This window comes from Bolinopsis microptera, chromosome 7, assembly GCF_026151205.1.
Source record: "Bolinopsis microptera isolate Bmic1 chromosome 7, MBARI_Bmic_1.0, whole genome shotgun sequence".
NCBI lineage: Eukaryota > Metazoa > Ctenophora > Tentaculata > Lobata > Bolinopsidae > Bolinopsis > Bolinopsis microptera.
In genome coordinates, this window is record NC_087078.1 from 15617789 (window position 1) to 15635578 (window position 17790).

The 17790-nt window shown below is 38.7% G+C and overlaps 3 protein-coding genes across 4 annotated transcripts in view; 1 reads left to right on the forward strand and 2 right to left on the reverse strand.

Annotated features, from left to right (window-relative positions):
* The window catches only part of LOC134818419 (kynurenine 3-monooxygenase-like), a 927626-nt gene that overhangs the window by 521326 nt on the left and 388510 nt on the right, over positions 1–17790 (forward strand). The gene's annotated exons all lie outside the window — the stretch shown is intronic.
* LOC134819042 (calmodulin-like) lies at positions 3751–17023 on the reverse strand. 2 transcript variants are annotated; one of them, XM_063828805.1, is made up of 6 exons: positions 17011–17023; positions 5952–6035; positions 5537–5628; positions 5295–5366; positions 4976–5104; positions 3751–4685 (listed from the first exon to the last, which is right to left on the reverse strand). In XM_063828805.1, exons 2-6 carry the CDS (start codon positions 6016–6018, stop codon positions 4593–4595), a joined length of 453 nt encoding a protein of 150 aa, XP_063684875.1. In that variant the 5' UTR covers positions 6019–6035; positions 17011–17023; the 3' UTR covers positions 3751–4592. The 2 variants fall into 2 exon arrangements, with proteins under 2 accessions (XP_063684875.1, XP_063684874.1); XM_063828804.1 differs by lacking the exon at positions 17011–17023 and having other exon boundaries at positions 5952–6084.
* LOC134819040 (E3 ubiquitin-protein ligase MYCBP2-like) overlaps positions 10627–17790 on the reverse strand; it is a 90447-nt gene continuing 83283 nt past the window's right edge. The window contains exons 69-76 of the mRNA XM_063828802.1: positions 15351–15472; positions 14775–14870; positions 14102–14186; positions 13630–13681; positions 13337–13446; positions 13010–13127; positions 12316–12413; positions 10627–11348 (exon numbers count right to left, since the gene is read on the reverse strand). Of these exons, the coding sequence (XP_063684872.1) occupies positions 11111–11348; positions 12316–12413; positions 13010–13127; positions 13337–13446; positions 13630–13681; positions 14102–14186; positions 14775–14870; positions 15351–15472 (919 nt within the window). The 3' untranslated portion in view covers positions 10627–11110. The remainder of the gene's footprint in view (positions 11349–12315; positions 12414–13009; positions 13128–13336; positions 13447–13629; positions 13682–14101; positions 14187–14774; positions 14871–15350; positions 15473–17790) is intronic.

Consider the following 17790-nt stretch of genomic DNA (forward strand, 5'->3'; position numbering starts at 1 on the left):
AACTGTGGGCAAGCTTTTTCAAAAGTGAAAAAATGTGGAATGATTGAATTGGGTGGGCGTGCACTTTTGCAAGTGCAAGGGTTCATGCACAGACCTATTGGTCTACATGTATTTAACGGGTGATACTCGTAAAATATCTGTTCCAACTCGGCGCGCGTCCTGGTAGGTTGTAAACCTACAAACGTGTATAGGCTTTTACTAATTTGCTCGCCCAACCATGTCTACATTCTACAACAAAAACTTTTGCGCGTCTCCTAAATGCGATCGATTTAGTGAGCGCGGACTTTTTGGCGAAAAAAGACGTTTGCGTACGAACTACGCGTACTTTTTTCTAAAAAACGCTGCCTATATATTTACAACCCAGGAAACCCTACCGGCTGGGGTATATCTCCAAAAGTAAAATAAATAGAACCTTCCGGTTTTCAACAAAATGTCCGTCTCGTAAATTTAAAGTTGGCTCCCCAGGAGCACAATTTGGGACAACTTAGATTTTGAATTAAACCAAAAAGTTTGATTTTGGGCTAAATAAAATATCACAGCTTTTAAACTTTGCGAAGTAATGTCGTTGTCATGACTACTAGGCTCAATGCAGCGTGCGAAAGGTAAACTTGATGTGACGCGCGACGCCAAACGTGCTGTTGAAAATCTATCACCTCTAGCAAGCCCAGCAGGCGGTAAGGTTTTCTGGGAATTAAACAGCATTGGCGAATTAAATGGTCGAGACGCAATTTGACGGATGTTATTTTGCCGCTTTAGCTTCTCGAAATTTACCTGAGGACCCCAGGCTATTATGTTCCGCCGAATAAAGATTCGGCGGAATGACAGGCTGAGCGCCGCCCAGTAACTCAAAATATTATATATATATATATATATTTATATATACATTGGCCCAATGCAAGTTCTACGTAGTATAAGTAACGCGCGCCGGGAGCTAGTCCATTAACAATGGACAAGTCGTGATCCCCACGATCGTTTCACTAAGTTTCACCCCTTTATCGTTCTTAGGATACAGGGCCGGGGAGCCGCGCACTCGTGCGCAGCGGGTCATATAACGTATGACAAGTCATTCCGCAAGCGTTTTTGCCAAATTTTCGACGCACACTACGCATAAAAGCATTTAGTTGTTATTATATAATATATATATATCATATACATAATTATATTATGTATTATATCATTATGCATTATATATCATTATATTATCAATGGGCACCTGCGCATTCGTCATTAATTTCAAATAACCATAACTCATTGAGATTACATCTGTTCTAGCTCATATTTTAATTCCAAATAGAAAACACTATGATCTTATTGCTGTCAAAATATGAATATAATTTGTATCACGTCGTGACCCCCACGGTCGTTTCACTAGGTGACGATACAGGGGGAGCCGCGCACTCGTGCGTGGCGGGTCATACAACGTATGACAAAATATAATTACTTTATTTGCCTAAGAGTTATAGACTGTCAAAGTTTAAAACGCGCATTGGTACAGCACTTCACTAATAAGGTTATATTTATATTTCTTAACATTGAACATATTTTTGATCCTTACACATCATACTATTCTGTCCAATTAATGAATAGGTCCCCAAACTCATAACAGAAAACATGTCTTTTTGCCCGTAAGAGCCTCTACCAGTATAGTTAGTAAGGAGCAGGACCTATTCTAGGGGACAAGACTTAGACTCTGCTAGTGGTAGTGCCAGTGCTAGGGGACAAGACACTGCTAGTGGCTACCACTAGTAGTGACACTACTAGTGGTAGTGCTAGGGGACGAGACACTGCTAGTGGTAGTGCTAGGGGGCGAGACACTGCTAGTGGTAGTGCTAGGGGACATGACACTGCTAGTGGTAGTGCTAGGGGACAAGACACTGCTAGTGGTAGCGCTAGGGGACGAGACACTGCTAGTGGTAGTGCTAGGGGACGAGACACTGCTAGTGGTAGTGCTAGGGGACAAGACACTGCTAGTGGTAGTGCTAGGAGACAAGACACTGCTAGTGGTAGAGGCAGTGCTAGGGGACGAGACACTGCTAGTGGTAGTGCTAGGAGACAAGACACTGCTAGTGGTAGTGCTAGGGGACAAGACACTGCTAGTGGTAGTGCTAGGGGACAAGACACTGCTAGTGGTAGTGCTAGGGGACAAGACACTGCTAGTGGTAGTGCTAGGGGACAAGACACTGCTAGTGGTAGTGCTAGGGGACAAGACACTGCTAGTGGTAGTGCTAGGGGACGAGACACTGCTAGTGGTAGTGCTAGGGGACAAGACACTGCTAGTGGTAGTGCTAGGGGACAAGACACTGCTAGTGGTAGTGCTAGGGGACAAGACACTGCTAGTGGTAGTGCTAGGGGGCAAGACACTGCTAGTGGTAGTGCTAGGGGACAAGACACTGCTAGTGGTAGTGCTAGGGGACAAGACACTGCTAGTGGTAGTGCTAGGGGACAAGACACTGCTAGTGGTAGTGCTAGGGGACAAGACACTGCTAGTGGTAGTGCTAGGGGACAAGACACTGCTAGTGGTAGTGCTAGGGGACAAGACACTGCTAGTGGTAGTGCTAGGGGACAAGACACTGCTAGTGGTAGTGGGGTCCGGGACTCTAGGGCGTAAGACTCTACGGCGTGACACTTTAGGGCGGCGCCCTAACCCTAACCATCACCCTAACCCTAACCCTTATCCTAACCCTAACCCTAACCCTAACCCTAACCCAACCCCAAACCCTAACCCTAACCCTAACCCTAACCCTAAGACCCTAGAGTCTTACGCCCTAGAGTCCGGACCCCGTGGTAGTGCTAGGGGGCAAGACACTGCTAGTGGTAGTGCTAGGGGACAAGACACTGCTAGTGGTAGTGCTAGGGGACAAGACACTGCTAGTGGTAGTGCTAGGGGACAAGACACTGCTGGTTGTAGTGCTAGGGGACAAGACACTGCTAGTGGTAGTGCTAGGGGACAAGACACTGCTAGTGGTAGTGCTAGGGGACAAGACACTGCTAGTGGTAGTGCTAGGGGACAAGACACTGCTAGTGGTAGTGGGGTCCGGGACTCTAGGGCGTAAGACTCTACGGCGTGACACTTTAGGGCGGCGCCCTAACCCTAACCATCACCCTAACCCTAACCCTTATCCTAACCCTAACCCTAACCCTAACCCTAACCCTAACCCAACCCCAAACCCTAACCCTAACCCTAACCCTAAGACCCTAGAGTCTTACGCCCTAGAGTCCGGACCCCGTGGTAGTGCTAGGGGGCAAGACACTGCTAGTGGTAGTGCTAGGGGACAAGACACTGCTAGTGGTAGTGCTAGGGGGCAAGACACTGCTAGTGGTAGTGCTAGGGGACAAGACACTGCTAGTGGTAGTGCTAGGGGACAAGACACTGCTAGTGGTAGTGGCAGTGCTAGGGGACAATGCTCGTCTAGACTTAGAGTTAGGAGGTGAAGCTTTGCTTGGGGACTCTGCTACATGCTAGCAGCTGGAGACAAATTGGTTTTGATTTATTCATCTTTAATTCACAAATTCTTCCTAAATGATCACCAGATTCATTTATTAGTTCCTTAAGACATGCGTTTAAAAAACACAGACCTGAAATGTGATGAAATTGCCGTTTTGTATGATCTAATGAAAACATAATTTTTTTGAGTAGTGAAAATCCATTTAAAAATACACGGTTAACTTTCACACTCTGTAAACTAACAGTATCAAATAACGCTCTGAAATGTTGGGATTGGTTATGGTAAAGGAAAACTCTTCAACATTAAATTCGAAAATATTACTCAAACTCATATGGATTCAAAACAAGTTTAACCTTAGGAAAAAATGAAATGTAGTACCTTAATCATTAATATAACTATCATTCAGTAAATTTTATTCAATTTTTTTTTCCTAAATCTTGCACCCAGAAAAATCTATTATCATCTGCACAACTTGGTTAAAGATTTCATAAAATGATAAACCTTCGATTGTCATTCACAAATTGCAAATGAACTCGAAGCAGCATTTGATATATAGAGCTATCAAACATAAAACCAAAACAGACCTCAATATCATGGTCATATTTCGATAAAAAAGGAAAATCAAATACTTCATAAATAATGATGACAATTCGTTATTCAAAATCGAAGCTGAATGCATAAAATTGAATTTTTAATAGAAAGTACACTTTAAGTTCATTACTCAAATTCTATTCAACTATTTGCTGGTAAATAAAAACGCAAATTGCCTCATCTATAAAAATCTTTCTCTCTCCATCTTTCTTGTTGGTATTTACTTAAAGTTAGATATTCTGCTTTTTTGCAGAAATGACCTTGATAAACACAGGATATTATTCAGCACAAGTATAATATATTCGCAGAAAAATGATGATCTGAACGCTGGACTTGATATCATAAAAACAAAGGATGTAATATCTGTTTCATTGACACGCCTTCCAGTAATAGTTACCACAGTTCATTTTAGAACATAAATATTCTTAACAGTCATTCACAATTCTACAAAGAAACGAATAGTCATTTGCTGTTATGCTTCGAAATTGAAAGTCGTTTAGTGTACCAAATAGAAACTGAAAGTTTTTTTTCCTCAATGGAAACTGAAAGTGAAAGTTATTTGCTGTTCATGATTATCGTAAACTCTTCAAGGTTGATACGTCCGTCCTCATCTAAGTCTCCTTCTTTTATCATATCTTCAACGTCTTTCTGATAAAGGAAAATGGATTTTAGATTCGAGACAATAGTAGCTTAAAATCGCATGAACGGTAAAAGTGAACAGAACGGAGAAGTAAAATCCATTGATTTAAATTAACAATCAAGTTATCAAGCCTTATGAGGCGGGAATTGAATGGAACCCAGCCGACAACTACTAATCCCAGAACTGTAATGGAAATTATCTACAATTGGATTAAACTATGAATTGTGTTATCGTTGACAACTAAGATAACGTAGATAATTAGCTAATTGGCTAATCGCCAAGATAATTATCTAATAACCTCAGTGAGCTGCTCTCCGAGTCCTCTCATAATCTGAAGGAGTTCTAACTTCTCGATGTAACCGTTATTGTCTTTATCCAAAGCTTGGAATGCTATTCTGATGTTATCATCCGCCAAATCATTTAAGACCTGAATGTTGTCAAACTTTCAGTTTCATAGTTATACATTATTCTGTCAGAAATCGGGAAATAAAAATTCAGAAAATTAAAAATAAACATGTCGAATAGCAATAGAGCAATAGTATTAGAAAAACGTATATTTAAATATCATAGCCATGAATAGCGACCTTATAAAAAACACATCACGTAATACTAATTACCACTGCATTGCGAGCCATCATTTTGAGAAACTCATGGAAATCGAGATTACCGTTCTTGTCGTCGTCGTAATCCTGGAAACAGAGATACCCACGTGATTACAATGGTGAAATAAGAAAAGTGAATTTTACGTTGATAAATCTAGAAGAAAAAACGCATGTACTGGCACAATGAGGATACGAAATCCCGGAATCACGAAAAGTGAGAAGGAATTCTAGAAAAATAACAAAAGTAATATTCATACCGTCATGAACTTATCAATAGCGTCTTTGGATGCGGGAGTACCGAACATGTTGACTATCTTAGTTATCTGACATGACGTAATGTACCCTCTACCTGGAAATAACAAATACTAAATATAGAATTAAAATACTCTATTAATATTGAATTAAAATACTCCATTTATGTTTAAGATAAACGATCTTACCAATAGATCTGGATACCCATATTTTGTTCTGACTCGTGACTGTGATTAGCTTATCAGATTTCAGCATTGGCCATTCAAAATCCAGAATTACTGTCACGTGTCAAAACAGAATAGTTTGCCTCCCCTCAAGTATCCAAATCTATTGACTTGACTATTAGCTAAGATTTATGATATACAACGTAAACAAGTAAATCATTAAACGTAGATTTAAGCACTTGACAACTATACCCACCTTCTTTATCGAAGAGACTGAATGCTTCTTTGAATTCCAAAACCTGTCCTTCTGTGTAATGCTCCATATTCAGTCCATGATGCTATGGTAACACTGTTAGTCACTATAACTACATTCCTATTTAACATCATTTTGTGAGTCAATTCCATTTCACTTGAGAAATGAGAGGTTGTACTTGTATTGATATATTTCCGGATTGAAAACTTAAAGAATAATAGCACTATATGCTACTCGACACACCGTAAATAGGTGTCAAATGTGACTCCAAAGTGTGCATCAGAGAAAGATGACCCCGAATTAGACCCAGAGAAAGGTGCTCAGAGAAATGTAACCCAGAGAAAGATGACCTTGAAAATACAATGAGCTCTAATTTCTCCTCCCGACACGACGTAAACGGAGTACCCGGACAAACAAAGAACTCCCAAATTATCCGGACTACTGGACTCACTGGAGGTGGTCTGATCCCCATGATTATTCAGCAGCTACTAAAGACCAGGTGTGTGGTATTGTTTAAGGGGGGCGCCCTGCTTTTTGGAGGTAATTGTACCAGCTTGGCTTGTGGGCGAAAAGCCAGCACATCAAAACCGTCTCTGTAATATGGTAAGTTGTCTGTGTCGGAAGGGGACTAGAGTTTGTGTTCAAAGGACAAAGAATGGTACACGGAGTATGGTAATGGGGATGGGGTGGGTGATTATGGGGATGGGGTGGGTGGTAAAATAGGGATACCTGGCGTGGCATGGACAACCATGTCTCCAGCTATCTAGGTATGATACGTATCATTGTAATTTGGATCAAACTTACATTATAGGTGTATATTGTATCTGAGCTGTTTAGTTATTAGCATAGTTCAGTGATTCGAGGCAATTATACAATAATTCAATTATTCAATTATTCCACCCATTGTTCTTCAGTCATTAAATATTATAGATAAAGAAAGTGTGCCAATGTCGCGAGATTACAGAATAATTCATTATGCCAGCTGAGGAGTTTGCTATCACAGGAGACCGTCTATCATAATTACAAACCATAAAACATGTTGGTACTCGGTACCGAAAGGGAAAAACGTCACGAAAAAGTAAGCACAAAGTTACAACTTGTACGTGCGTGGAAATAAGTCGGATTCTATAATATGTAAGATATTCTCTCTAAAGTTTTCTGGTCTAGCCGAGTGTTCCGTGGAATCTGAATTCTAAATAATATGTTCTGGGTATAAGAAAGGGCAGGGGAATGTGCGACCCGAATGTTCTGAACTATTTAGGGGGTCAGGTACGACAAAATCCATGAAAAGTCATTTAGCGAGAGAGAGAAATTGTAAAATCTTAGAATGAGACAAATTGTAAAGTCTTCGTTTATTTGACTGCCATCTGAGAAAAATCCAGAAGAATCTTAAACTTGTAATGTCCGACATAACAACTTTAAGAAGCATTGTAAATAGTTAAGTAGTTACATGTAAGTTTTCAGCTTGGTCAGAAATTCGCAACAAAAATATCGACTTCTATTCGTTACTGAGGGGCAGTAATTCGTGAAAATTAGGCAGCCCAAGGTTATCTCGAACTATTTGAGTCAGGCTGGTCATGGTCACAGGAAATAAATACCTCTAACATTCTAACTAGCGTCTGGAGGCACGAAAATAGACTAATAGGCAGTTCGAATAGACGAATACAATCTCTCTAGCTGTTGAGCACAGGCGAAAACTGTTAAGTGACATTTTGTTCTAGTGAATCAAAGAATGTCTAAAATTTCGAGGAATCTAGAATAAATACGTAATCCCATCCGTCTTTAACTTGAAACTTTATAAATACAGACGTTTTACCCCTGCTTCGTTCAACAATGTTTTACAAGTTGTAATACAAATAGGGTTATGGTGTGGATAAGTGGAAATGTTGTGGTAAGGGTAGGGACTTGAGGATAGACTTTGGGATAGGTGCAAAGACATATTTAAAAACATCATTAAGTAAGTAATAGGGGATGAAATGTGGTGGGACGAAATGTCACAGGATATAATGTCTTACACCCATTACGAAACTTATTGTTGAGTACATCCGAGGTATCACTTTGTGGCTTATAATATTGATATCATGTGTAACGAACTAGAGAGAGGTGAGGCCCAGGTAAGAGGATGATAACACAGACCGGCGGATGCAGACAGGCGACAGCAGACAGGATGTAGATGCAGATGTAGATGCAGATGTAGATGCAGATGTAGATGCAGATGTAGATGTAAACAGCTATATAATGTCTTTAAGCTCTCGGCTGAGTAATTAACCAACCTCAAATGAGAGAAGAGCCTGCTCTAGGAAAATGTTACCTAGCTGTAGCTCAGTAGTAGCTGTGATCGCTTAGAATGCGTCAGCGTGACTAATTACCTTAAGAGAGGTTATTAGAAAGAAGTTAGTAAAAGCTAAATCACATGATGATTCAGAATAGGACGTGGAACCTTCCTAAATAAAAACACAACACAACAGGAGAGAGCTAAGAAATTGTGACAATTTTATCATGACAATGAGTTTAATAATATAAGGCCTCTCACCACACTCTCATAACATGTGACCTAACAGAAGTTATTAGGGTAGTCAGTAGACAATACAACTTGTAACCTTACGTCAGAATGGGTGGTTACTGATAGAGAGCCGGAACGAATTGTTACAATCTATTATAATTTTATACTCCCCGCGTTAACTATAAGTATATTCATTATTCAATGTAAATGGCTGGTATGGTAGATAATACATATATAGTATAGTAGTAGTAGTAGTAGTATATATTATCTATATTATATCTATATATCTATATTATAGTGTACAACTCTATTACATCCCCTTGTGCTATGGAGTATGGACAGATAACAAACAGGCTCACACTTTTATAAGAGGTCTGTGGGACATAGTACTATTTGTCCCATGATATGCTGCTCTTCGATCACAATGCAATGGTCCGAGTGAAAATGAAAAATGAGGCCGTTTATGTTGGCTGCTATGTAAATCATGACAGCTACGATTGTGTGAACGCAAATGACAATAGTACGGAGTTTATCCCATTCAATATTTTATAATTTATAGTAAAAACCTTTAAAATTACAGCCGTCCGGAACCTTAACAATAAACAATTATTACCCTTCATTATATTTTTAAAACCGTCAAAATAGTTGCAGATTAAAAGGCACAAGGACCAAGGTGATCTTGAAGTCCTCCACAAGCAATTTGTTCAATTATTCACAAACTCCACAAGATGATTAAATTCTGAAGCCAAGTTTCGAACAGAAAAAAAAACTTAACTTATAGATAAAATGGTGAAACTCGCAATCAAAAGAACTGAAACAAGTAACTGATTAAAGCTGAAGCCATCTAGAGATTTCATTGCACTACCATGGGGTGAAACTTCAAAGATAAAACGGCGGGAGCCGGAAAGGTAGCTCAGAGAATCTGTACACTGGCAATCTTTACAAATGACAGCCGATAGTAAATGTACCCAGATAGAGACTTCAAAGTATCAGTGCCATACTTCAAACCGGCGACCAATAATTTACTTAGCAAATGTAAACGGAGTATTCGAACAGTTACAAGTGGGTTGTCACCATGATAGGCACGACATTCAGGGAGATGACAATAAAACAAGCCGGCTAGAATATATTGGAACAAGGAGAAAGCTGACAGAATTGAGCCAGTCCTCTGAATGGAGTTATATGAGATAGCCGTATAGCTGTTTAACAGCTCTCAACAGCAATAACGGCTATAAAAACCGTACAAGTACTGAAATAATGACAATTCTTATAACAGCCAACGTACAGAACTTGGAGAGGAACAAAAGCTACAATAAGATCCTACGAGAAAAGAAGCTCAACATTTTTCTAGAATCCACAGGGAAAAGAGCAGCACAAACTGTGAAATATATTTCTCCAGACGGAAAACAACAAACCGTGAAGATAAGTTAGATCAACGAAACACCGAACCATGACAAAATACATTAGAAACCCCGACTATAATATTGTAGTACATGTATCAAGCGGGGAGCCACTGTTAGAGTTATCTTACACCAGACAACGTAGCCACAACTCTCGTATTATGAGTAAATTACAGAGCAAATATGCAATGAAATGCAGTAATTATAATTGCTGAATGAGCTCTGATGTAGGGATTCTGTACTGTGTATGTCACACGATGTCTAGCTAAACAGGAGGTGAGGAGCCGGCCGTTAAAAGCTTGTAATTGCAATACAAATTTAAGCTCGAGATTGCAATAGAAATACACTAAAAGCTCGAGACTTGCAGGCCAGCTTTTCACGGTTATGCTATAAACTGGACGTAAGGAGTTCCAGAAACAAAGCATGTTCCAGAGCAGTGTGATTAGTGTGTCAAGTTCAGTTCAGAGTGGGATTTCACTACTCATGTCAGGTGCGAGCTTGTTTGTGAACGGGGTGATAGAAGTAAGAGGAACAAAGTGTGTCGGGAATGTCAGAGCGGTATTTCCATTACGTTAGCAGAGTAGATTACTCATGTAACTGTCAGGTCGAAATGGAAACGTCTAGAAGATTTATCAAGTTGAAATAACATTTGTAACTCTTTACAAATGTGGCTTCCAAACCGCGTCAGTGTCATTGGTCAGATTCGTTAAATGACAATTTGTGTCATGCGAGGGATCTCTTTAAGAGTTTAAGTGTAACAAAAGATAAGCCCGAATAACGATACAAAATTACAAAATAGAAGTCTTAACAAAATACAATCAATTACTTTAATTGGGTATAAAATCTCGAAGAAAAAGATAAAAAGCATCCCGTCCAATATTAAATATATGTGGGCTCACAACAACATAATATCATAATTCATAATCTGATTATTTAGAATTTTACCCGTTACTAAGTAATACCGACAGGTAATGGTGTCGATAATATTCCGATAAGTTTATATATACCAGCTGTATCGCATTACCAATACAAATTGATACAAATGTTTATGTAACGCAAACGTAACTTAATCTATGATATCAATTAAATTTATAACTAAACCCTTGCCTGAAAGTCCATGGACAGATTCACATGTGACGTCGTACACAAACATACCTCTGATCAGTTGTTGCTACCTCATTTCTCGTTATATCTCAATCTCTTATCTTGGTCACAGAATTTCGATGTGTTTCAGAGAAACTTTCCTTGTGTTTGAGATCTCAGAAAGTCTGTACGTTCCTGCAGACCCCGCAGCCCAAAGCAAACTCCTCTCCGGTAGCAGGGTGATCATCTAGTCCTAACGGACAGGTCCCCTCAAGTTGGGTAGATTTAGGTCCCACTGGACACTGAGGTAAAGACTCCTTGCTAAGACTCCGCAACCGGACAAAGTCATCGTGACACGGGGTGCAAAAGTGGGTAGTTCCGAAACAAAAGTACACGGCCACTGAGCAGCAATACCTAGTGGGGATGTGGAATGTAAGCAGCAATGCCTAGTGCAGTGGGGATGTGAAATGTAAGCAGCAGTACCTAGTGGGGTTGTGAAATGTAAGCAGCAGTACCTAGTGGGGTTGTGAAATGTAAGCAGCAATGCCTAGTGGGGTTGTGAAATGTAAGCAGCAATGCCTAGTGCAGTGGGGATGTGAAATGTGAGAAGCAATACCTGGATGGGACTGGGGATGTGAAATATGAACCACAATTTTCTATTGTCTTACATGTTAATAATCCCTTGTTATCTAGTCTCTTTTTGTGTAGCTAAAACAATAGCTACCAGGCAGTAACGGAGCACAATATAACCAAGCTAACCAGAGTCACAATACAGCCAATGTGGCTGAATGTGGGTATTGTTTCTCAAAGAATGGCACTTATACAGAGACAAATATGTTTTACCAAAGCTAACATATTATATATATAGGCTATAATAATAGCTTAGAAATATCGGAAACTGGAGAAGTTATTTAGAATATATATTCGCATTTTATCCACACTATATTTACATTACACGTACAACGTGATATCGTTATCAGTGCAGTGTGTACAACACCAACTACACCGATCAATTGCCAATCTGCGAAACATTTAATTATTATTATCACTTCGAGATGGCCAGGCCTACTCTCATGCTGTCTATATGTGATGATTAACTCTGAAAAACTAGGGACAACTGGGGAATGATCCCAGAACCTCGAGATTTCGCGTCTCTTGCTCTACCAATTGAGCTACTGACCCTGATTCTCAGAGCGAAATCACCACTCATATGGGATCTTCTGGGATCATTCCCCAGTTGTCCCTAGTTTTTCAGAGTTAATCATCACATATAGACAGCATGAGAGTAGGCCTGGCCATCTCGAAGTGATAAGAAACTGGAGAAGGTTCAAGATAAATATTGTCTGATTTATTGTACCAGTTCCAGAAGCGTGTTACTTACCGACACTTGTACTCGAGGTAGTCAGTACCATGCTTAGGACACACTTCTTGTGAGAGATTACTGCAGCCACCACAGACCAGGTCTTCTGGGTCAAAGTCCTGATAACAAAGAGGACTTGTCAACAAATATCAAACGAGTCTAAAAAGTGTAAATAAGGTGGCCTTAAACTAGGAAATGTCTGAAGGAACTGATTCGAAAGCTAACAGATGGTAAAATATTAAAGGAACATGTTCGATCTAGAAAATTTAATTTTGATCATTACCAGACACAGTCTTATCAAATTTCAGGAATACAGTAAACCTCTAAATTGAATTAAAAATCAAACAGTGGTCCGACGTTAAAGGACTGTTCTGACTTTAAAATTGAATGATCATTGTTTCAAGCGTTCACTAAAGTGTTTTAAAGCGTGGACGGCATACTCTTTTTGGAATTTTTCCAGAAAAGATGTGGGCTAATCCTACAGAAAAGATGATTTGAAACACGTATCATGTTCACTCACGATCCTTTGCCCTTGTCCACTGGCCAGTAGCAAGTGATCGCAAGCTGATCATAGATATAAAATTGAAAATTACACAACACTGCGACTAAGGGCGGACATGGGTCCGAAAACTTTAGATTGGTGATGTCGTTACATAACGGCACTCCTACTTTGAATGTTGTTAACTAATATATTTTAGTAAGCCCGAGAACTTACGTCGCCTGCATCAGCCTGGCACTGAGCCTCTCCCCCAAAGTACGCTTTCTTACACTTGAAGCACTGATAGTACGCGTACTTGTTCATTGCGTTCTCTATCGCTTCCTCCTCCGTATCACTAGAAATGTTTTGTGAACTTTTTGTGATTAGTATGCATATTCGAAGAAATAAACGAGGAGAAACACTATAAATTATGTATTGTCAAATAACCTAGGCTTTAAGAAAGCTGGCATAAGCTGCTGTAATAGAACAAGAAAAGGTAATGGGCACAACAATTTTGAGTGGCAGAACCTCTGAAAGTATCAACTTGTAAAATATTTGACTCACAAGGAAAGTCCGTCGTATTTAAGTCTCATGACACTCTTCTTCTTGACATCCTCCATAAGGACATGTAGATCTTGCAACATTTCATCCAGGAACTCGTGCACTAACAGACCCTGAAACAGCAAGAAAGATAAGCTCCTTGTGAATAGCTGACACCATCTCATATTTAAATATGAGATGGTGAGGCTCTAAGCTTGCCGCAAGAGAGCTGACAGTAGAGGTCATGTGATGTTACTTTCACAAATTAAACGTGTTGTGATTATTAAATAATAGAAACAAGACAACAAAAACAGTACCTTGCAAATGGGACAGTGCAGGAAACCAAATGCTATCCGGGGTCCAATCCATCTGAGATAACATGAATTAGAAACCGTACCAAGTATTGGGCTGTAAGTACAGATTGCATTTGTGACGTAAGACTCATCTAGAAAGAGTCAACGTTACTACATAGTACATAGTATCTTATTCTTCTGGAAGACTAGGAGTTACAGGCCACATGAGGGCTCTGAATATGGGGGCTCTATAAGATTGCGAAACTAATCAAATGAAACGGAGAGCATAAGTCCTTGCAAGTATCCCTGAAACTCGAGATATACGGCTATTGCTACATGGCGGGAGGTTATGGTGGACACAGTGAGGCTGTGATTCTCTAGACCTCACTCAATACCTTATAAAGCTACCAAAATATCATCAGTCACACTTTAAACATGTCCGAAAATACGGAGACAATCAGCTAATTCAGAAGTCAGATTAATAAGGTACTAGTACCTGTTGGTAACCACCGTGGATATACACTGACTGTGAAGAATGTGTCCACAAGATAGTTGTAAACAGGGGGCACATCCCAAACTTTCTGAAATAAATCGTTTGTCTCGTAAAATAAATTTAGATTATTTTATCAGTCAAACTTTAGATTATTTTATAAGTAAAATATATTGAATGCGTAGAGTATAAGTACGACGTATTTCAACAGCTTATATCGTGGGCATCAGTGATGTTAGTATCGATTTATAAGTTTGAGGTCGACGATATATTAACTGAAATCTCTTGAGATTATTTTGACTTCAAACCGGCACATAGAAGAGTGAAATTCAAACAAAATCCAACGGAACATATTTTGATACGCTGTCACTGAAGCGAGAATCATTGGATAATGACCGAGCTGTAAAACAGATGAGTCAAAGGACTCTGAGCCAAAATTTGCGATTACAGAAGCAAGTTTTGTACCGAATCTATGATGATTTAATTCAAAATAACATTAAAACTGTCCAGCGCGCAACTAAACCCCAGTTAGAAGGCACGTAACGCGACACATATACTGTAATAGAATCGGTCACGAGGGCGGAAGTTTCCTAAAAGGGTGGACACAAGGGCGGGAATTTCCTAAAACGATCACATGACTCACTTTATCATGGAAATATACACCGGGTTGAATGCGTACCTGTGAAGCAAATGACGCACATATCGTCGGCATCTTGTTTTAATGTGCCACTACAGTTCTTTAAACATGGCAGACACGTTGTTTCACCTGTGTTACCTGCAGACAAATTAGTTAGACAACGTGCACGTGGTATTCAAAAATTCAAGAAATTTTTAGATTTCTCGGACTTTGGAATGTCTACTTAAAAGGAAGTAGCCTTAGTAAGGATTTAACATATAACACTTTAGTTTTTTCTAAGCTAAATTTGGTAAAAAAGGCTAGAGTGTTGATTGTTAAACCTTAGTGCAAAAACCTTAAAAACTTAAAAACTTTTAAAAATTAATAAACAAAATATACAATACACTAATACATCTAAAATTATAATGGTCTACAAATGGAGTATTAATAAGGATTTAACATAGAACACTTTATTTTTTTCTTTAAAGCTAAATTTGGTCAAAAAGGCTAGAGTGTTGATTGTTAAACTTTAGCGCAAAAACCTTAAAAACTTTTAACAAACAAAATATATACGATAACTAAATATAACTACAAATATAACGTTCTACAAACTTACAAATGGAACTAAGTAAAGCTCACCTCCACAAGGATGTCCACATTCCAAGGTTTGTTTGCAGGACACTTTAAACTTAGAGTTACATTCCTCGTTCTTACATACGCTTCCACCCTCTGGACTCGGCTCACCTGCTTCATTACAGAACCTGGAGAGGGTTTATTAGAAAATAAACATTAACATTGGGAGCTGGAGGGGATAATAAACATTAACATCGGGAGCTGGAGGGGATAATAAACATTAACATTGGGAGCTGGAGGGGATAATAAACATTAACATTGGGAGCTGGAGGGGATAATAAACATTAACATTGGGAGCTGGAGGGGATAATAAACATTAACATTGGGAGCTGGAGGGGATAATAAACATTAACATTGGGAGCTGGAGGGGATAATAAACATTAACATTGGGAGCTGGAGGGGATAATAAACATTAACATTGAGAGCTGGAGGGGATAATAAACATTAACATTGGGAGCTGGAGGGGATAATAAACATTAACATTGGGAGCTGGATGGGATAATAAACATTAACATTGGGAGCTGGAGGGGATAATAAACATTAACATTGGGAGCTGGAGGGGATAATAAACATTAACATTGGGAGCTGGAGGGGATAATAAACATTAACATTGGGAGCTGGAGGGGACAATAGACATTTTCTCGGATGAATAACGAAAGTGTCGAGAATATTTCACCATTTCGACATTATCAACGAAAATTTTCGAAAGACACACATAAATTAGCATATTATACAGCTGCAAAAATGTTTGAAAATATTTGACAGATTTATTCTAATGTTTGACTTTCCATATGCAACAGGTAGCCCATTTTGTGAGATATCTTATTGATGGTTGGCTACTTTAGTGCCCCCTTTAAAGTAAATAACACCATTATCTTGCAAGTAAGTCATTTTGAGCTCAATGGAGTAGGCAGGATGCATGCAGATGAAAATAATGTGACATAAAGCAATAAGGCGTCATGTGATTATCACGTGACTACAAATATAAGTGCTCAGATCACTTATCTTATAGTCAGATCTGTAATGTCGGTACCGGTATTTTTCTTCAAAAAACGCCATTAACTATCGATGGAGCGATTCAAAGATCGGCCTGTACTACATCTGCAATATAACATCATTTCAATTGCGCGCACATACGTGACCAGTTGAAAATCGTGGTGGCACCAATCTCGGAACTCGTTGTAAATTGTTGTAAAACAAATTTCATGAGACTAAATTTGTCGGCGACTAATTTTGAAAGGAGACCAAAATTTCAGTAGAGCATAAATGACAATATTATTGAGCTCACAGTGTTTATAATTAATATAATGACATCACTGTTCCGTTGTGAAACTACGAAGCACAAAACTGTACCAACGTCCTATTGCACTTGAAGGGTTAGAGCTCCTCTTGGACATTACATTTTTATTCGATCCATCCCAACATGTTCTGTTGAAACGGCTGAAGGCCAAGGATCATATCGCCATAAACTACGTCGTACCGACAGAAATGGTAAAGTCGAAAAAGGGTGAAAAAGAAACCGAACAGCTTACTGTAGAACTTAGTGATACAGAGTCACAGACTCTGGATCTGATGTTATTGAAATTCCTGAGTAATGCATTGCAGCTTAATCTGTAATGCTCAGACGGGTGCTCATTGCCTAATTGATAGATAGCATTTTATTTTACAAATTATTTGTTTTATTTCTTTATTGCAACAAATCATTTAATCAACATGCCTAACGTTAAACTATAAAGTATGACAATATATGCGAAATCGGGAAAAAAATAGCTAAATAATGGAAAAATCAAAAATGGAATGGAAAATAGTCTCGAAAAGTCGAAAAAATATGTGACTAAAATTGTTGTAGACTAAAAATTTGCGAAATTTGTGACTAAAATTATGGTAACCAAAATTATGGTGACCAAATTTATTGTGAACCAAATTTATTGGCCCTAAGGTACCTTGAAAACGTAAAATGTAGAGAAAATTACGTATTTATTTTTACGCATTTTATGTAAATACGTACCGAAAATATTCATATTGATTATGTCTCAGGCCGTTCAAAGGGATTGTCTTGTAGAAAATGACAAAAAGCGTTTTTTGTTCCACAAATAAAAACCATCAAATATTTGTAAGTGGCGATAAAGACTCCTCCAAAAAGATCGCGCAATGGCGTGATTGTTGACTGCAACTAATACTGTTGGACTGGACTATTAGCGAAAGGTAAAGTTTTATAATAAGTGTTAATAGATTTCGGCTTAACTCAATTATTCACGTCATATCTGATATGCTACCAGTATAAGTACCAATAAAAAATATTTGTTTCTATCCAATTATAAAATTCTGCAACTTCATACAATTTTTATATGAAGTTGTAGGATTTTATAATTGAACAGTTGAATAGAAACAAATACTTTTTATTGGTAAATCCCTTATACTCAGATCCTAGCGAAGGAGAGGCTTT